This window comes from Tenrec ecaudatus, chromosome 6 (genome assembly GCF_050624435.1).
Source record: "Tenrec ecaudatus isolate mTenEca1 chromosome 6, mTenEca1.hap1, whole genome shotgun sequence".
NCBI classification, from domain to species: Eukaryota; Metazoa; Chordata; class Mammalia; order Afrosoricida; family Tenrecidae; genus Tenrec; species Tenrec ecaudatus.
Window position 1 is genome coordinate 136,919,483 of NC_134535.1, and position 22,134 is coordinate 136,941,616.

General features: G+C 43.8%; 1 protein-coding gene across 1 annotated transcript in view; it reads right to left on the minus strand.

The window, feature by feature from the left end:
* LOC142451692 (thyrotropin-releasing hormone-degrading ectoenzyme-like) overlaps positions 1 to 14,160 on the minus strand; it is a 96,754-nt gene extending 82,594 nt beyond the window's left edge. Inside the window, exon 1 of the mRNA XM_075553394.1 lies at positions 13,262 to 14,160. Within this exon, the coding sequence (XP_075409509.1) occupies positions 13,262 to 14,160 (899 nt within the window). The remainder of the gene's footprint in view (positions 1 to 13,261) is intronic.
* Positions 14,161 to 22,134: the final 7,974 nt, after the last annotated feature.

Sequence of the window (22,134 nt, forward strand, 5' to 3'; positions counted from 1 at the left end):
GCTAACACATTTCTTACTGTTTGCTTTCTTTTTCTCTCTGCGGTCATTGTTACATGTGCAATATAATCAAAACAGAAAGGCTAATGACAGAGAGACTTTTGTTATCAAACATAGATTTTTTTTCTATGACAACTGAAAAATAAGTCTAACCATATACTAACCTATTTCTCTTATTAAAATAAGACCTAAGTTCTGCTTCCAATGGGAAATAACACAGAATAACTCAATTTTTAAAAATGTACACATTATTTCTTCACTAAAACTGGCCATCAGAATGTGCCTTACAGATCATTTAAAAATATAAACATATCACACGCAACCTCCTCCCTGGGGGATGGACAACAGAAACGTGGATAAAGGGAGACGTCGGACAGTGTAAGATAAGACAAAATAATAATAATTTACAAATTATCAAGGGTTCGTGAGGTAGGAGGGAGTGGAGAGGGAGGGAAACAAATAATGAGCTGATACCAAGGGCTCAAGCAGACAGCAAATGTTTTGAGAATGATGATGGCAACAAATATAAAAATGTGCTTGACACAATGGATGGATGCATGGATTGTGAAGAGTTGTATGAGCCCCCAATAAAATGATTAAAATGTGTGCATATATATGTATATATATAAACATAAAAAAGAAATGTGCCTTACATTCGTGTGTGAATGTGCAAGTGTACACTTTCCAGGGGGTGTATTGTATACACACTACCACTGCATATTTGGTTTATGGTTTCTGTTGTAGTCAATCCAAAGTGAAAATATGTAAAATGCAAGCTTTAGGACTTGCGTTTTCTTCCTGAAGTCCTTCTTTAGAAATGTATTTCTTGAAACACCCACTCCCGTTTGCAAGGATGCAGGAAAAGATATCATGTTCTGAAAATCTCCCTTCACGTGTGTACTTTCCAGACCTAGCAACCATGGATGATCAGTAGTTCAAACACAGGCAATCAATACTCTTGTTATTAATTGGGGACTTTATAAAGGTCACTTCCTCTCTTGGAGTATGCACAGCAATATGTAAAGCCTGAAAATATGGGCAGTCATAGTTCACTGTCTGCATCGAGGAACAGAGGAAGAATGCCACCGTAAGAGAGAGAAAATGAACCAGAAACAGCATTTAGAAGGGCCTATTCTGTGAGCTAAAGTATGTCCCCAGAAAGCGATCATCAAGTCTTTTCCTCAGTATCTGTGAATGTGACCTTACTTAGAAACAGGGTCTTTGCAGATGTAATTAGTTAAAAATCCACCGCCATCCAATCAATTCTGACTGATGGTGCCCAATGGGGCAGGGTAGAGCTGCCCCCTTTGCAGTTTTAATACTTTACCTCTTGACCGCAGCAGGAAGGCACGTCGTGCTCTCAAGCAACAGCTGGTGGCTCGAACTGCTGACCATGTGGTTGACAACCCAATGTGTAGCCACTAAGCCACCAGGGCTCCTTGCAATTATTCAGATCACAACGAAGTGGGTCATAATCCATTCTAAATGAATGGTGTCCTTGAAAAAGGAGAAGCGAAGAGAAACAGAGACACACACCCAGAACTTGAAGGCAGACTGGAGTAATGTATCTTTATGAATCGGTGGAAGGACAAGGACTATTGGAAGGGAAAAAAACTAGAAGAGCCCCCCCCCTGCCCCCCCAAAAAAACACAGACTTTCCCTAGAGTCTTTGAAGGGGTATAACCTGGGGAAAGTGTAATTTCAAACTTCTAGTCTCCAGAACGGTGAGAAAGCAAATTCCTATTATTTTAGGCCACTCAGTTTAATGACCACTTGCTGCAATGGCCTAGGAAACTAACACATGCTGAAATAGGAATCATAAGTTCCCACAGCGCCCCGAGCACTAAGTTCATCCTTGATGTGGACTTCAATCACTTTCTAAAATAAATTCTCTTTTTCTTTAGCTTTGATGGAGTTTTGTTAGCTACTAATAAAAAATGTGACTAATAAAATTCTGTATAATAAGTTACAATGCAACAAATGGGTTATTTGGGTAGTGTGCTTTATGTGCCCAATGGATTGGCCAGGAAGAATGAAAACCCACATTGCCTGTGAATAGTTGGTTCAAAATGCACAACAAATGCTGATAGGAAAAAAAAAAAAGTGGTTTTGCTTTAAACAGGAGGCCTGGTGTGCTGTTGGGTAAGCATTACGCTCCTAACCTCAAAGTCAGCAATTCAAACCCACCAGCTGCTCAGAAGGACAAAGGTGAGGCTGTATGTTCCTGTAAAGATTTATAAAACCTATGAAACTCCACAGAAGGTTTCTATAGTCAGAACTGACTCACTGGCAGCAAATTTGGTGTTGGTAATTACTTTAAATTTTAAAGCCAATCTTTGCTTTCTCAACTTTTTATTTCCCTATCCAAATCCTATCAATTCCTCCTTTAAAATCCCTTCCATATCCACTTTGTTCTATGCATTTTAAGTTATAATGACTTTAGTAGTGATAATACTTAGTCTTACCTATGTGAACTCTCCTCGTGCCATAAAAGCTGCACCAGATTATCAAGAGTATAAATAAACACATGCAGCTTTGAAGGTACCCCAGTGGCACGGCAGTTAAGTGCTTAGCAGCTGGCCAACAGGTTGCCATTGGAAGCCACCACCTGCTCCACGGGAGAAAGGTGTGGCAGTCAATGCCCAGGACACTTACAGCAACAGCCTGTCCTGGTTTGACTTCGCTCGTGGATGCAGACTCACTAGCTCCCAACTGGAACGCAGAGTTTTCACACCAAAGAACACACTGGTCTCCTGAGAGCACTGGGTTGATCTAAGAGGGAAGTATAGAAATTGGATACCCAAAAAGGGAGGACAAAGTAATGACATGGCTGGCTTACAAACTTCCATGGGTATGGGAATATGTTCATAAGAATATTTTGATAGGAAACTTTTTTTGAAAAGAATATTTTGATAGGATTATGATGTAGATATTCACATACTGCAATTATTACGCATAGAATAGTTTTGTTTCTATGAGTGTATAGAATATTATGTTTAAAAAGCCTGGAATATTTTGAATTTTTTGAATTTTAGTTTTTTCCTTTTAAGCACAAATATGATTTTACTATTGTCCTTTTTAAAAAAATTATATTTGACTAAAGAATGGTATATATGTGCCAAGTTGAGGACTGTGATAGTTAGGTTTTCTTGTGTCCACATGGTTCTTGTAGGAACCTGGAGTTTAGTGTATTAATGAGGTCACAGCTTGAATGGAGGACCGAGATAAATGGCTCTGTGAGGCCAGCCTCTTCCTGTCTCTTTCTCCTTGAAGGCAGGCCATACACACTCTCCGTTTCATCTTCCTGTTGACAAGCCACTTCAAGTCATGCTGATGGCAGCCAGAGCCCAGAATGTGTCTACCACTATTGACCTACAAGACTGCACCCACCCCCACCGGCCCGTGATCTTCCTCCATTCTGCCTCACTGCATGTGGCTGCACGACTCTGAAGGGGTATTTATGGACTAGTATTCGACTTATGGTGTAGAATCAGATTTATGGACTTGATCTGTACTAGGCTGGGATGTTAGCTGGAAATATAATTACGTCTTGATATAAAGCTCTCTCTTACACTTAAAAAAATGACAGCATTGGAAATCCTAAGACAGTCTGTCTTACAAGGTTGCTCTCAGTTGGAATCAACTCAAAGCAATGAGTTTGTATTAGCTTTCTATGTAGCTTTAAATTATTCAGTGAATAAAACAAATACTCGAGTGGTCTGGTATCAAGATCCTCTATAATCTAGTTTACATCTAAACTCTTAAATGTATATATCACAAATTCATTAAAGAATTTCTGAACAGATTGATTTATAATCATCAGTGTATTATGTGCCAAATGCTGTGCTTCCGATTTCATATCCATAAAACTGAAATAAATTCATTTTTGTCAAGTCGATTCAGACTCACAGCGACCCTGTAGCATTACTCCATAGGTTTCAAAGGCTGTAAATATTGACAGAAGGAGTTGATGGGTTAGTTAGCAACCAAGACTTAAACACTGAGCCACCAGGACTCCCTTTATTTATGTAATCTCTTCTAATATTTAGAAAAACTTTTGGTAGTTTGAGAAAATTTATACAACTTCTTTGACTCTATTCTCACTGAGAGATGGAGTTTATGCCTCATCCATTGATCATGAGTCACCCTAAGCTTGAAATTAATAAAGTAATACTGACACATGGCTGCATTAGAAATGGTAATACCTTCCTAACAAGAGAGAAAAATATAGTGACAAATGCAATTCTCCATAACTATTTTATAATGCAAGGAACAAATGATGTAAATCTCTTTATACTTGTGTCTTTGGAAAATGAAATCAATAGCTAAGAAGACCAACTACCATGTGAATACCATGTGATCCCCATGCTTCAAAGACGCTCAAGTGACGGAGAGAGGCCACATGTAAACCCCTCGGCTGCCAGCCCCAGGTGAAGTCCTAATGGCATCGGGCCCTCCAGCTATAGATTATCTTGATATCCCAACACTGACACTTCCCAGCTAAGGCCCCAGACATCATGTAGCAGAGATAAATTGCTCCGTTCCAAAAACGATCTGAGTCCCTCACACAAAGAACCTGTGTGTGCCATAAAAAGTATATTATATTGTCAAGTGGTTTGCTCTACAGCAGAATCAGCCAAAGCAAATTTGTATCCATGGAGCATTGCTGTAACAAGGGCTTTTAATTAAAACATGGCCGTAGCTTCAGACATAAGAAGACTATGAGTGGAAACTGTTGATGAGGGCTTCGAGGCTAATACGATAAATGTGGGTAGAAACATAATAAAAGACAAACTTTTTGTGTGGTCACAGAAAGTTTAGCTCTACAGTTGTCTGCAGTATGCGAAAGGAGAAGAAACCCATTCCACTCTTCTTTTCTAGCCAAGGAGCTTCCAGAAAGAGTACTGACAGTGCTACCTGGCTGATCGTCAGCAGCTCTGGTAGTGTAGCGGTGACCCACTGGGGTGCTAATCACAAAGTGAGCAGTCAAAACCACTAAGCACTCTGCAGGAGACACGTGGAGCTTTCTGCTCTTCTGAAGCGTTACGGTCTCAGAAGCTCACGGGGCCAGTTCCACCCTGTCCGCAGCTGCTATGGGTCTTCATCACCTCGATAGCAGAGAGCCTGTCTGGACCTGGCTTATCACTCACTAGCCATGAAACACACACACACACACACACACACACACACACACGTTAAGAACAATCTCTACAGTTTTCAAGTAAAATGTAGCTAAACCATAAACGAGCAGGACTTTCTAGGTTTTAAATTAAAATTGTGTTTCCTTCCCAGACTACAGAGGGCTTAAGATCCTTAAAGTAAAAGCAGCCTCCGAAAAAAAATATTCAAATCAAAGGGTTAGAAAACATGATCTAGTTGGGTGAGCGGGGAGAGAAGCATTAAAGAACTAGAAGAAAGTTGTAGGTTTCATCGGTGCTGTACTGCACCCTGGCGGGCTCATCTCTTCCTTGTGAGCCTTTAATGCTTCCTCCCCTCCACTATCATGACTTCAATTCTACCTTACAAATCTGACTAGACCAGAACATATACACTGCTACAGATAAGAGCCCATAACACAGGGAATCCAGGGCAGGTAAACCCCTCAGAACCAATAATGAGACTAGAGATACCAGTTGAATACGGGGTGTGTAGGGGAGAAAAGGGAATTGATCACAAGAATCAACATACAATCCCATCCCAGGAGGACAACCAACAGAAAAGTGGGTGAAGGGAGACAGAGGACTATGTAATATATGAAAATAATAAACTATAATTTATCAAGGGTTCATGAGGGAGGGAGGGCGGGAAAAAAATGAGGAGCTGATATCAAAGGCTCAAGTAGAAAGAAAATGCTTTGAAAATGATGATGGCAACATATGTACAAATGTGCTTGACACAATGGATGGATGGATGGATTGTGATAAGAGCTGTAAGAGCCCCAATGAAAGTACTTAATAATTTTTTTTAAGTTGGCAAATTCACATTTTCCTCTTCAAAAGCAAGACTCTTTTGTAATAGATACTGCATTGAATTTAATTCCCAAACAAACAAATAAAAAAGAAAAGCTTGATCTAAAGATAATGCTAGAGTATGACTTTATTAAGACCCTAACGGGCCTTTTCAACGTGACAACAGGCTGTTGGAGTCTTTCGATTAAGCCTCTTCCAAGCCTTGTCTTTTAAATAATAGGATAGGTAAGAATTATAAGGGTCTTGTTCTACAGACCCCGAAGGTAAAGAAAGGCTCATCTCAAAGAGATTTGTGCATGTAATTTTGTCTAATCGAGTGGATACCAGTTGATACATAAAAAACCCACCATTTTTAAAAGAATTACAACTGCTTGAATTCCCAGCAATAGAAGCGAAACAATAAAACAGAAGCCTTGCTTCCCAACCCTGCACTGAAACAAACTGAGAAGGTTATTCAACACCAACCACAATCTACTGGTTGTTGTCTGCATAAGTTTTCCTGAGTTTACTGACAAATCATCAAATGGTAAACAACTTTTTTGGAGAATCAACTGAATGTTTTACAATGATCAAAGTTTTAGTACCTGAATTATATACTCATATTCTTTCATGATGTGTAAGTCAATCATAAACCTATGCTCTATCTTTCAAAATGCCACAGTTTGGATTAATAGAAATGTGGCAGTCTCTCCTGCTGACATTTATATGTCCTGCTCACAGCTCATCTTTTGCGGATAAGTAACAGTTTGATTCATTCCAACATACAACACAGTGGAATTTTAATAAAAGAAGAAAACATCTAAAGGGGAAATTATGGTCCAAATGTAAATTAAATTGCAATCAATCACATGAGGCTTATTAATTAATTCAAGAAACTCTCCTCAACAGAGGAGACCATGAGCTCTCTATTACCCCTTGTTACAAGTTCAGCTTAATTAGCAATGTGTGCCTTGAGCACTGCTCTCAGGCATTTGGATCGAATCAACAACAGCATCCAGAAAGATCAGGCAAGAAACTTAAGGAGCAGTAAGTTTATATAAATAGTGGTGGAGTGATTATGAAAAAAATAGTGAGACTGGTTATACAACTGAAGAATAAAGCCGATGTCAATGAATTGAGCAAACTGCCTTTTAAATGTAGAGAAAGGAAGATTTAGAATGAAATATAAAGGCCCCAGCAAGGAAGGTCACGTATCAGGGAGAACAACTCTCAAGGAGTCGAAAAGAGCCATAATAAAGGAATTGGCGGCAGGGGCTCAACTGAATTGGAGAACTGCCATCGGCCAGTGACGTCTGTATCCTCCTATTTTCTCCGTATTTTCATGAAAATGGCTGCTGTAATCACCGTATGCCTGTTTTATTACTGCACACTGGATGTGCAGGGGGAAACAACTTGTCTTCTGACTTGATGGTCTTCAGAGTAGAGGAAGTACACATAAGAGACAAACCCCGAGTGGCAGCTGGGCAGGGTAAGATCCTGGACCTCAAGCTTGAGCTTGAGTTGTAATAGGAGGAGGCCTATTGGTGGTTCGCTCTCTCTGAAGGGTCAGCGGAAATTCGTACAGGGGTGGATAAAATTCTTTAGGACCAGAGAGCAAATAATATACATTTAAAACACTTCCATAAGCTGTTGACCCTTTTCCTATCAAGAGGTGAGGTACACTTTCTCTTCTAATGAATCAGGGCCATCCTTAATGACCCACTTATAATTAGGAGATATTATGTATGTGATACTGAGCAACCCGTAAGGATGCCGGTAAAGGCCACAGTCTCCACCTAGTTCTTTCAGAACACCCCCCTTCGGAGCCCTGAAGTACCATGTAAGAACACAGGCCTGAAGTACCATGTAAGAACTCCCCTACAGAGCCCTGAAGTACCGTGTAAGAAAACCAGCCATTCGGAGATCACCACGTGAGTTAGAAGGCCAGGCCACACTGCGTTCCAAAGAGAGTACCCACAATGAGCAGCAGGTGAGTTCCACGAGCGTGCCAGCACCAATCCCACAGACACAACAAAAGAACCTACACGGAGTCACCTCTCATCATAGAGTGCAGGCTAGCCTGCCTCTTTCCTGTCCAAAATTCCTGATCCATTAAAGGAGAGCTTCAGTATAGCAAAGTGGTTTCTATCTGCCACTAAGCTTTGGGATGGTTTGTTTTATCACAATAGTAACCAGGAAAACAATGTAAATGAAGAATTTGTATTTCTAGTTTTAAAAATGTGAATTAAAGAGAGGTTAAGTAATTAACCCATGTTACACAGAGAAACGAAATCTAAATTCTCAGATCTATTTATAACAAGAATACTATACTTTCTCCCACAGACCTCCCCATTTCTATGACTTTTCTTTATAATATTATTTAAGTGAATACCAAATCATGTTTCTTTTATAAAGTAGATCTCTAGACTCTAACTCACAGAAATTTCTCCCTCTTCTAAACTCTCTTGGACTCATTATGTACAAGAAACTTATTCTCTACAGGTTACACTTGACAGTTAGTGAATGCTACTGTCATTAATTCACAATTAGTGAACTTGTTGATTTTCTTATTCATATTCCTCTTTTTCCTGGTCCTTATTATTGGCCTCCCTGGTGAATTATGGCCCAAGCAAGGGTTGAAAATCCAAATAGCCACTTGATTGAAAAAGGTGAAGTAGACTAGGTACAAAGATGCAGAAGTGGTCTAGATTAAGTTACACATGGAAGCAAATGTCACTTGTAAATGGGTCAATCACAAACTTAAGAAGTATAAAAGCTTCCTGACAATGTGATTTTGTTCACTTTATTTCTAGACCCTAGAGCCTATGAAACTGCCTGACTCTCACAAAGGACATTCAATAAATAACTGTTGAAGTAATAAATGAAGACAAATACTGCCAAGCTAGAATGTAAGCCCAGTGGTACAAGATTTTCCAATTTTCCAAAAGGCCAGAAATAAATACTTTTCTATGTAATCCCTCAATTTCTAAACTTTTACAGCTAATCAGAAAAATAACATTAAGCTGTTTGGGGGTTAGGTAAACAAATCGTGTCTGCAGGCTTGAAGTCTATCTGAAGGCTGCATGTCCGATCTCTGTACCAGTGGGACCTTGGACTGCTTTTTATCTTTCCGATTACTCAGGGCAGTGCCTGGTGGGGGGGGGGGAGGGAGGGAGTAGGTAGCTTAATAAGCAGGTACTGAGGATATGGCTGATGTCTCAAACGTGCCACCTTGAGGCGCTGCTGTCATTCAGCTGGGGTTGACAAAGACACTACTCAACTTCATCGCTCTCATCCCAAAGGAAGGAGTTTCATCTTCGGCTCTGTAATGGCCACCTGGATTTCACATGACTATCCCCCACTCAAGATTCTGAAGCTAAACTTTCACTCCTTCCAGCTGGTAAGGGTTGATAAATGTCATTCCTATCTGTTTCCAGTAATAAAAAAAGAAAGGCAGGAGAAAGAAAACAGATTGAATTTTCAAAGGGTGACAGAAGAAGCGAGACTGGTTTTGAAATCAGATTTCCACAGTATTAAATAAGAACTCCCTATGGCAATTTTGTTTTCCGTTTTACTGATCTTGGCATTTTTAGATTATACAAACTAAAAGTTTTTTCCAATTGACCTTTGATACTCTCTGATAGTGTGCTATTTTATTTTTCTACATAAAAATTATGAAGTCAAATTTTCAAATGTTTACTAATTACTTAGATTCTTAACTCATAAAAAGTCACATCTAAATAATTGGTGTGTCTGATTTTAAACCTTTAGCAACAAGTACAGATGAGTGGGACTGAGAACAATTTTAAGATACTTTATAGCAGTGGTTCTCAACCTGTGGGGGTCAAAGGAACCTTTCACAGGGGTCGCCCAATTCATAACGGTAGCAAACTATGATTATGAAGTAGCAACGAAAATATTGTTATGGTTGGGGGGTCACCACCAGATGAGGAACTGTCGGAAGGTGAGAACCACCGCTGCAAGGGAGCATGCCCGAAGAAAGCACCTCCGGTACCTGCCCCACGTGCTAAGTGACTCAAATCAAATCAAACACCAAATTTTGAAGACAGAGAGAAAACGAGGTGTCTTGGATTTCCTTTCACGAAATGATCTAACCTGTATAGCCTTGAAATGGCCATAAGAACATCAAAAAGCATCTAAAGATTTCTATAAAATGATTATAGATGCAAAAGAAGAACATGTTCCTCTATATCCAAAATAAAATCCCTGATGGTCCACTGCTTAAACTGCTCTGCTGCAAAGCGAGACGTCAGTGGTTCGAACCCACCAACTGCCCCGTGGAAATAAAAGACGTGGCAGTCTGCTTCTGTGAAGAGTTCAGCTTTGGAAACCTCTCGGGCGGTTCTGTTCTGTCCCATAGGGTCACTGCGAGCCAAAACCTACTCGATGGCAGTGGGCTGGGAGTAGGTATGGCCAGTATCCACTGCACTTAGAACAGTAACTACGGTCACATAGACTAGGCCACTATACTTTGATAATGGCATTAATTTCCTTTGCAACCATATTTATTTTAAACCAGGTTTCCCAGAGCTTGCCCCTGTGTCCTTTTGGAGAATGGGGTTTTTAAATGTTATTTACACTGCATTTAGGTGATAAAATTATTACTAACAAAAGTCCAACTTTGACTGAGTTCCTGCTATTAGTCTAAGTAGCCATAGTAACAGCAACAACAACAACAAGAGTTAATATCTGGAACGCTGGTATGATTTTTTTATAATAATTTACTACATTTTCATTGTCTTATCAACTCTAGCATAAACATCCAATACATGATCAAATTAACATGGCCTTAAAGAAAAAGGAACAGAACTCTTAGGAACACAGAATCCTGTAGTTCCGGGGGGGGGGGGGGGGGAGGGGGGGGCAAGAGGAGAGTTTAGCTGCATGGGCACTAGGTTAAACTTTCAACTGAGCCCTTTACATCTGTAGGGAGAACTGAAGGAGTGCATTGAAATGCAAATATGTACCAGGGGTATAAGAAATCAGTTATGGGTCAAGCAGAAACATCTGGTCTTTTTAGGAGTCCTGTTAATTTGAAAGCACTGACCAAAACAAACTCAGTTCCACCAAATATATTTTGGCATGGCTCAAAAACCAGCATTAGTTGGAGGTATTTATTTTACCGCAGCAAGATTTATCAGTAGTGATGTGCAATTTACAGTATTGATATTTTGATATAATAAGCTTTTTTCTCAGCATATGAAGATATACCTTCTATGCCTTTCCCCATATTTGATGATAGTGGGGTTTTTAATGGTTAATCTATATTCTTTATAATATATGGGAAAATGATGGAAAGGGGTTTAAATTATCCATACCTAATGCTACGATTTATCAAGTGACTAATTTATGGGAGACCTTAACTATCATGCAACTATTGAGGCATTTCGGTATTTTATTTATATAACGTGACCTCATAAAACAGAACTTTGGTGAAGTTCCCGTCTCTGAGAGACTAGCAGTTTCTCTTGAGAGTTTCCAGGCACCATAAGCTCAGGTCTAGGGATCAGAAAACCAGAGTTCAAACTCAGCTCTTCACTGACAAGCCTGGGGATCCCAAGTGCGCTGGACTGCTGAGCCTTCGTTTTTGCCGTTGTGAGAATCACTGGGGATCTCCCATCAGTCATTTCCAGCACACCTTTAATCAAGTTGTTTGCATTTTTAAGTTTGTTATGTTTCTACTACTTTGTTATTTTTTAACTCTCACCTGTTCTAGTCATTTAAGTAATCATTTGCTTTAAACGCAATGAGTCAGGGGAAGAGCAAGAATCTTATTCTTTCATTAAAATATACCTAAGAACCTCGTACTACCAGACACTTATTTATGGTAGATTATATTCCCCGCACGTGGTCGAGTGTTGTTTAACACATTTACTCATAGGCACCTAGGAGCCCTGGTGGCATGGTACTCACTCATTGGTCTGCTAAACACTAGGTCAACGGTTCGAATCAGTGCTCTGAGGAGACAGACAGACAGGGCTTTCTACTCTGGTACACAGTTACAGTCTCATGAACTCATGAACTCACAGGAGCAGTTCTACTCCGTCTACTCTGTCCTGCAGGGTCTCTGTGAGTCAGACTTGAGTCTCTGGAAGTGAATGAGTCATGGGCACCTGATGCAATACTGTGAGAGTATGGTATCATTATGGATTTATTATTGTTATTATTCCCAAGTCAGGGGATATATATGGGCTCTACCAAGCCTTGCTGCCTGAACTCAAATCCCTGCTTTGTCGGTTCATCATGTAATCACAGTCAAGATACCTGACTTCCCGATGCTCCCCTTTTCCCATCTGTCAAACTCGGGATATCAGCTCCTATCCTACAGGGCTGCTGTGGGGTTGATAGAACTTAGATAGAGGTCATCAGGTTCAGAAATATTGGCTTAGCTAAATTAAACAACTTCACCAAACCATAAAGTTTTGGAGGAACTGGTGCAATTCGCACCTGTTCTGTTGGATTCTTAAGCACAAACTCTAAACAAGTGAAGGAAAGTTTTTTAAGGCACTAATAAGTAGAATACTGACCAATCTAAAAGGCATCAAAGGCACTCGGCTTTGAAGACTAACTAGCCGTGTTTTCTCCCCCTTCACCACTAGAGACATCTCCAGGGGCAATAACTCTAGGAAAAGCCACTGGAATGACCATGCCTTGATCCTCAAACTGCAGCTCCCGGCGGCGGGGCACTCTTGGCAGCGTGTACCATGCCAACCACCCCTCCAGCCTCTCCGGCCTTGAGCTGTACTAGGCAGGGCTGTGAACTTGACGTTCTACTTTTAGAAAACTTTACGCAGCCAAAGCCCATCTTCTGCCAAGCGTTTGCCAGGGGACGAAGAGTCAGACAGGGTGGACCTGGTAAGAGGAATTTGCCAATACCTTAACGGAGAGGCTCTGCTATGTTGGCCTTAAGCGCTCAGTCATTTTCTTTAGAGGATAACTTGTTAGCCTTTTACTGTCAATCTGGCATCGCTCAAATTACACATACCCCTTAGAAAAGCAGCAGCACTGGGAGTGGGAATCTATTCTAAGGCCCAGCAAGCTTACCCCAGGAGAAGGTCCCAACTATGCAAGGGGGGCGGAATTCCCTGTTTGGCACTGAGTGAGTGAGTGAGTTTGCGGAGCAGACGGGCTTTGGGGACGGGCTTTGGGCTTTGGGGAGTAGAGGGTTTGGGCTGGTGACTTTACGCCGCCACCCCTTGCTTCCCAGAGGGAATGGGACCGAGTCTGGGGGGTGGGTGGCAGGCAGCCCAGAGGGTCCTGAGGGTCCCGCGCCGCGGGGCCCCGCCCCTCCCTACCTTCTCTCCCCGTGGAGCACATAGGAGCTGTGGAAGAAGCCCAGGAGCTCGTTTTCAATGAGGGCATTGTAGATGATCTTCAGGTTGTAATTCCTCTGGGCGTCCAAGGTCCGGTTCAGCACCACCACCAAGACCTGGGTCTGTGGGTAGAGGAAAAAGCCGGCCACGGGCACGGCCCCAGCCACGCGGTCCTCGGCCACCTGCACCTTCTCGACGGCCACCCGGGAGGCGTGCAGCACGACGTAGCGGGTGGCGTTCCGGCACGCTATCTCCACGTTCACCTCGCCGGCGAAGGTGAAGTTCTCCATGAAGGCGGTGAGCATCAGATTGTAGTGCAGCGGCTTGAGGTGGCCCGACAAGCGCAACTGGGTCCAGGGGCGCCGCGGCTCGCACTCCTCCTCCGATGGTGGCCTGGCGGACGGGGTCGCCGGCGTCGCCTGGCCGGCCGCTTCGGACGGCGCCGAGCCCTCGCCCGCGGGGTGGTTGCGCGGGGCGGCTCCCGGGAGGCTGGCGTTGCGGTCACGCGCGGGGGAGCCCGCGGGGCCGCCGTCGGCGCCGGGCGCGCCGCACTCGTCGAACCGCAAGCTGAGCAGCACGGCGAGCATGGTGACGGCGAGCAGCGCCACGAGGGACACGGCGAAGGCCAGCACGAGCCGTTTGTGCACCGTGATGTGGCGCTCCGTGGTGCGGGGTCGCACGCCCACCGAGTCCGCCCACGGGTCCGAGGGCCCCCTGCCGCCCGGCCGGGGCGCGGCGGCGGCGGCCTCCCCCATGGTGGCCTGCGAGGGTGAGCGGCTCTCCGCGGCCCCCTCCTCTGCCCTCTTCTTCTTCCTCCTCTTCTTTTTCTTCTTCTTTTCCTTCTCCTCCTCCTGCTCCCCCCGCTCGCCGTCCAGGGCCATCACGCCGCCTCCTCCGCCTCCTCCGCCGCCCTCCCCAGCACCCCCCGCGGGCGGGCGCCCCGAGCCCCCTCCGGCGCGGGCATCCGGCAGCGCACGCGGGCCCGCGGCGCGACGCCGCCTGGCAGCCGGGAGCCTCCGGCCCGCGCTCTCGCAGGACGGGCGCCGGCCCGGGGCGCGGGCCGCCCCGACTGCCCCCGGGAGCCCCGCCTCCCCCCCCGGGCCGGGCCGCCCGGGGCGGGCTCGCGGACGCGCCCAACTTGGAAGGCGCCGCCGCCGGCCGCCGGCGCGCTACTTCCTGGGCGGGGTCCGGGCGCCCCCTGCGCGGCCGCCGCTCCCGCCGGGCCCTCCCCTGCGCCGCGCTCTCCGCGGGAGCCCGTCCGCCGGCCCCGGGCTGCGAGCCACTGCGAGGCGGACGCCGAGCGAGGGTCCCGCGGGGGGGAAGTTAGGGCTCCCGCTTTCGCCCCCCACTCCGGTGTCGCCGGGGCGTTCAGTGCTCCTCCGGGTGGGCTGCGCTGGCGGCGGCGGCGGCGGCCCCGGGGCGCCCCAGACCAGCACCCCGCAGAAGGGCCCGAGAGGATGGCCAGGAGGGACCGACTGGAGCGCCGCCGCCGGAGGAAGTCCGGGAGCTTCGGAGCCCTTCCGGGAATCTGCCCTGGAGACTCCTTCTTCGCCACCCTGGACACTTTAAGCCGCGGTGGCGGCCAACGTCTCCAGCTTGCCAACCGGACAGCCAACCGCCCTCCCTGGTTTGGATGTGGCTCTGCCCTCCGCAGATGGCAAGTAAGCGCTGAGCGCCCGGCCGGGCCACCCCCTGCAGGTAGCTGGAGCTTCGGGCTGGCTTGGTATCCCCGTGGGGAGAGCTGGAGTGAGTGAGTGTGTGTGCGTGTGTGTGTGTGTGTGTGTGTGTGCGCGCGCGCGCACACAGGCTCGGGTCTATATTGCCAAAGCTACTCTAGCTGCCTTCAGGGACTGAACACCTATTACCCCACCCCCACCCCACCCGAACATCCCCCCCTCCCCTAGAAAGGCAAAGGAGGCGAGAGCGCTGGGCGGCAGGGAAGGCAGGAGAGGGGAGCGGCTGAAAGGCAGAGGCAGGCACGGGAGATTAGAGAGCTTTTCCCCGCTCTGTCACAGCAGACACCCACGGCCACAGAGGGGGTTGCTGAGCCGCCTGCAAGAACTACATTGTAAATCTTCAGCGAAACAAGCCCCGCAGCCACTCCTCTCCCGGAATCTCGAGCCCCACCGCGCTGTCCAAGGATCTGTATTGCCTTCGGAGGTGAACCCCCTGGAGGAAAAGAAGATCCTGTTGGGGAGATTTGGCCTGTCTCAGATTTCACATCAGGCTCACCAGAGGATTTGGAGAGCTGTATGTAAATTGAGATAAATTCTCCATAGACTGTCGACATATATTATACAGTATGATGTGTGCAGGTGTGCAGTACTAAATTGTGGTTAGCAAGGAAGCATTGGAGTCCTCTGGCTGTACAAGCTAGAGAGAGAATTTCCCTCCTGTGTCTTTAGAGTTGAGAAATGATAAAAACATAATACCTAAACATAACATCCAGGACCATATACTTGAGACAGAACAACAGGGTTCAGAGCCCCAATACTTCAGACTTGCTGGAGGAGTAAACAAAGCAATGCTATAATTGGTCGGCATTTTTTCCCCGCTTCACCCAGTCAAGATGACTCTTGTGCAGTTTTTCGGTGTTATCTTGAAGATTGTTACAAAAATGTGTTTGGAAATAAACTTTGTTAAGAATGGTTATAATAGGCCAATATTTATCAAGGCACGGAGCGGCGTTGGCTGGCTGTGGACACATGTCTGCACGGGGAAGTTCTGAACGGTGGTGCAGAGTTTCTATGAGTGTGCATGGGCTGTGCAGGAATAGCTCGAATTGGAAGAATATTCAGAGGACAGCCCCAATAAAATTAACATCCAGGAGGCAGGGGACTGGTGTTTAATAAAGCGAAGTGTTACTGGCTTTAGAGTCCATAAAAATAGTTTTCACAATATAAAGAGAATGAGAGAATTCCTCTTATATGTGTCTTTCAAGTCTTCAAATCCTCAAGGCATTTAAAATGAATCGATATTTATAATTAAATATAAAGTGTACTGATTATGTTCAAAATTATTTTCCTTACAAAAAGCAACATGTAGTGCTACTGCAGAGCTGAAAAGGTACGATGACCTTAAAATATGACCAAAAGACAAGAGATCAAGTACACATCAACTTTGTCCTAACAACAATTATAGAAATGCAGCCCATCGTGCTAAATCTCTTTTCCATTTTTCCCAGATGGAATACATGCCCAGTGCTATACATTCTAAATGTCCATTTAAGCTGCTTGAAAATGATGAAGAGAAAATGTTCTAGGGTGGCTTTTTAAAAGCATGTTGTATGTGGGCCGTTAGCAAAACCAAGGGAAAATGCCACATTCTGTTCAAGTTACTTTTTTCTGCTCTGTTTTTACATCGCTGTGCTCTTGCTGCCCATATGTATCTGGCTAAATGCATTGGAAGAAGCAAGGCGCAGCGTTACCTATTTTGCTTTCATAGCATCACACAGCAGGGGAACGGAATGGTGGGACCCTTCTCAGATCACCTGACCTCATGTTTTAATCTGCCAATTCAGGTTATTGATCTGAAGTCCATGGATTCATCACACGTTGATGATCAGAAAGGTCTGGAACCATTCGCTGGGGTCTGACAGCCGCCACCTAATGAAGAAGTTTACACACTCAGTATTGCTAGTCGTCATGAAAAGATGGGGCACATTTCCGTTCTTTATGCCTTTTCAATGTGTTCATGTTCTTTTCAGTGCTACAACAAGGAAACTCTCAGATATTTTGAGATAAAGAATATATATGTACCAATTAGTAAAGGCTTTACTAAATGTGACTGAATTAATAAATGATTTTTTTGAAATTCAAGTAGACTGGACATGACCTCTTAATGCACTGATTCCCCAAATGTAGCCTCACTCAATAAATTGACTATCAAGGTCAAGTGTATGGATATTTCTGCCTTTCATATCAATGTTATAAAAGCATCCTAGTGAGGTTTTGTTTGATTTTATGGTGTTGTGTTTTCTGAAAGTGTTTTAGCACCCTCACCCTCAGAAGCAGGGTCTTTGGAAAAATAGTAATATCTTCTTAGAACCTGCTATTTCTATCCTGTGTTTCTGTTAGATTGTGTGTCCAACAAAAATATCAAGAAATAATACCCTGATATTTCTACCAAGGAATATTGGTGTTATGGGCCTTCTGTGTTGTGAGCCACTGGGATAAAGACACTTTTGACTGGGCCAGTTCTGGAGCCATGCATTTCCCTAGGGAAATATCGAGCTTTCCAAGTACATGATGTTTTTTCTCAGAAACACATTTATTTGTTTGAATAATATTATGATTTTTCCAGTGAAGTCAATTTTGTGGCCCTAGTTGACTTGTAAAAATGGAAACAGTCTGAATATTTAATATTCATGAGTCCAAAGAGAAGTTATTTTTAATTAAATTTATACTTCACCTTGTCCCTGTAAATGATCAAAATGAACTGCCTTTCGTGAATGTGCTGGCTTCAGAGCAGAGACTTTATGCTTTAATTGTTTACACCTGAGCTCTTTTTGCTCTCCTTTGGAAACTGGTTTGTATGGTGAGGTGCAATTTAAGTGCCCTTGGATTCTCGGCCCCTTCAAGTGCGATTACTGCTTCTCATCCAGAAGCAGCTGTTGCTCAGGAGAAAGAGCTAGATAGAGCCCTAGTCAGCCCCAGCTGCTTACACAACCTAAATCCAGTGACTGAATGAGCTCAGTTTTGGGGGTGACTGACTGTGGAGAAGTGGGACTAGGCAAACGCTACTAGTTCTTAACTTTTATGAAAGACTTAGAAACTGATATATTACCCTCTCTGCTTTCAATAGATTTCTCAATTATCTCCATTGAGAAATGTTTAATTTTTACCTTTTTAATGGGTAAAGAGACACTATAAAATGTTTAATAGCAAATATGATATGGATTGAATTGTGCCCCCTCAAAAGAAAAGGTGGAAGCCCTCATCCTTGTATCGAAATGTGACCCTGTTTGGAAATGAGGTTTGTCACTTAGGAATGAGAGAGGACTCTGATTCCATCTGAGAGACGGTTTCTAAAAGAGGAGAGCAGGCGAGAGGATAAAGTCACTCGAGGAAGAGGGCCACCATGTAAAGATGCATTTCAAAGCCCAGTCACTGAGAAGCGCCCAGAGCCTGCGGAAACTGGAAGAGGAAAGGAAAGATCTTGCTCTAGAGCTGAGGGAGCATGGTTCTTCCAATACCCTGGATTTGAACTCCTAACCTCCACAACTAACTTCAAGACAATCTCTGTTCTTTAAGCCATCTATGTAATGGAGCAGTGGAGCAGAGAGGAAGGATCAAACCTTCCCCAAACTGGCAGTCAAACAGGGTCGATGCGTGTGCTGTGAGGGCTGAGTTCCTGCAGACCACACGCAATTGGGAACCATGCTGACATGAATATGGAGAAGCTGGCTACCGCCATGTGACAACAGAAAAATGAAAACACAAATTTGTTTGAATAATATTATGATTTTTCCGTGAAGTCAATTTTGTGGCCCTAGTTGACTTGTAAAAATGGAAACAGTCTGAATATTTAATATTCATGAGTCCAAAGAGAAGTTGTTTTTAATTAAATTTATACTTCACCTTGTCCCTGTAAATGATCAAAATGAACTGCCTTTTGTGAAATTGTGATGAAATTTTTATTTTGGAAAAATTCATATTATTGTCTGGTTTATTAATCTTTTCATATTGCACAACTTGTTGATTTCACATGTGGCGCCACTGCACCTGTCAGCAGTGGTGAGGGATTTCCACAAGAACGACCCTGGTGGGTAGAACGTTCCTCACCATCTTGAGGATGGAAAGAGAATTGGTTAAAATTAGCCCTAATATGGAAACATGGAAATGTCCATGATGTGAGTAGTTTGTCACTATAGATAAGGCCTTTGATTTAACTGGGAGTTGTCTGACTTCTGTTTGTTTTTAAAGATCTATGTGAATAGAAATTACATCTAAATGTCATTGTCTTTTGTTCCTCACATAAACATTGGTGAAACTATGGAATTGTCCCTTAATCCCTTAATGCATTAATATATTTACTTGTTGTAGGCCATTGAATCAATTTCAAGTCAAGTCAAAGCAACTCCATGGAGCCAAGTAGAACACGTGGTCGGGGTCCCTAAGCTATAATCTCTGGGGAAGCAAATCTGATTGCCAGGTCTTTTGTGGAGCAGAAGGTAGGTTTGAACTTTTCAAATAACTTTCAAGCTGTCATTACCCCACCCCCACTAGCATTGCTATAGAATTATTGAAAGTCTTCTGATTATTCTTACATCAAAACAAGGTTAAGTCTAAGCAGAAAATAGATGGGAAATGTAAGGAAAAATCTGACCAAATATCCAGGGTATTTCCCAATCAAGCATTGAAAACTATACGCACAGAAGAGATAACTGGGATCTCTGGAAAGTTATGTTTCCACCAAGGTGGGGTGTTGGGGGGTCCTAATCAAGGAGGCCTGGTGGCACAACAATTAAATGCTTCACTGCTAACAGCAAGCTCTTTGGTTCAAACCCATCCAGTAACACCACAGAAGAAAAGACCTAGGAATCTGCTCCAGTAATGCATCCGGCCTAGCAAGCCCTATCGGGCAGTTCTGCTCTGGCTTACAGGATCACTATGAGTTGGAATCAACTCAGTAACACACACAGTTGGCTATAGTCCCTGGGTAGTGCAGTTACAGATACAGCTGCTAACCAAATCACTGACAGCGAATCCTCCAGAGGCATAGCAGAAGAAAGGCCTGTTAATGTATACTACCCCCTCCACCACCACCATCCCCCCAAAAAAACATTGATGAAGCACTGTGGAGCTCAGTTCCACTCTGACACTGGATCAATGACAACGTAAAACTTCAGTGTTTGCTCTGGGTTCTTTGTTTTATAAGCTCAGGAGACAAACTCTATAAAAAGGCAAAGTATGTATTGTGGAAATCTTATATATTTATAAAGCTTGCAAGCATAATAGGCACCAGATTTTACACACAGAACAGAAATTGGGTCATTTTCTAGGGATACATTATGTTGAACTAGTCTGAACTAACTAGTCTACTAGCTGAAGAAAGGAAAACTATAAGATACCAACATATTTTTGTCATGAACTTAAGTTGTTCAAATACATAACTATGACAAGAATTAATTATATAAGAATTAGGTAATGGTAAAGGTTTATCGAGGACTTTCTCAAGCTGAAAGAACATTTCAGGCCTCCAACTGCAATGTTGAAAGATTGAATGGACAAAAAATCAACAAAACAAAGTAACAAAATAATAAGGAAGGAATCGAGAGCCAAAAAAACTGATCAACCAATGTTCAGTTCACGCCAGGAGAGAACAGCTGATCAAGAACTGACAGTACTGAAAAAAGAAGTCCAAGTTACACTGAAGGCATCAGCGAAAACAAGGCTCTGGGAATTGTGCAGTTAACAGATAGCAATTGAGCTGTTTTGTCAAACAGATAATACTGTAAGCACACATTCACCTACAGCAAGAAATGGGAAAGACAGACACCTGCTCCACTGACTGGGAAAGACTCACATCTGTGCCAGTTCCCAAGAAAGGTAATTCGGCTCACTCTGGCAACTATCCACCAATATATTAGTACAAGTAAGCTTTCACTGGAAATATCCTTAAGTGGGCATAGCAGTACATTGACAGACAACTGCCAGAGATTCAAGCTAGATTTAGAGAAAGGTGGAGAATGATGGATATTTTGGCTGATGGCAGATGGAGCTTACAGAAAAGCAGAAAATACAAATAAGAAGTCAACCTGTGTTTTATTGATTACACAAAGGCATTCAACTGTGTGGATCATAACAAATTATGGATAACTTTGCGAAGAATGGAAATTCCAAAAGACTTCATATTGCTCCTATTGAGCCTGTGTGCAGACAAAGAGGCTGTACCAGAACAAGAGGATAGCGCATCGTTTAAAATCAGGACTAAGTTACTGGAAGGGCTGTATGCTTTCATCATCCTTACTCCATCTGTGTGCTCAGCCAGTAACCTGAGAAACTGAACTCAGGATTACAGGAAGGCACGTTAACAGCCTGCTATGTGCAGATCATGGACCCTAGCTGGTTAAAAGTAAAGAAGATTGAAAGCACGTACTGATGACTAACAAAGAACGCAGCCTTCAATGTGGATTTCCCTTCGGCATCAAGAAAACACAGGCCCTCGCAGCATAAGCAACACCATGATAAAGAGAGCAGTATGGGAGTGCCAACGATCTCATTTTAACTGAGTGCACCGTCAATGTCCACGGAAGCAGCAGGCAGGGAGCCAAACGACATACCGAACTGGGAATAGCTGTTGCAAAAGACCTATGAAAGGTGTTCAAAAGGCGGGTTCCTCTTTGATGACTAAGGGGAGCCTGACCACAGCCATGGTATTTTCAGTCCCTTGTGGTCAATGAATAAAGAAAACCGAAGGAAAATTGTTACCTTTGATTGCGGTCTTGGTGAAGATCATACTGTGGCCTATAAGAAGAAGCACACCGGTCCTGGAAGAAGTGCAGCCAGAAGGCTCCCTAGAGGCAAGCATGGTGAAATGTCACCTGACGCACATTGGACATGGTATCAGGAGAGACCCGATCAATGGTAACTTCGAACTTCAGTGTAAACTAGAGAGGCAGCAAGACAATGGGAAGAACCTCAGATAAAGCGGCGCCCCAGCCGCAGCACTAATGTGAAACAGAGCAATGCTGTGAGGTGGTGCGGCATTGCTGTACATGCAGTCCCTGTGTGTCAGAACCAGCTCCGCAACTAACAACACCGAGAACTTGCCACGTGCCCTATGGTTGTTGAGCGACTTTAGAATATCTCATTTATCGTGAAAATGACCCCAACAGGATCATTGCTACCATG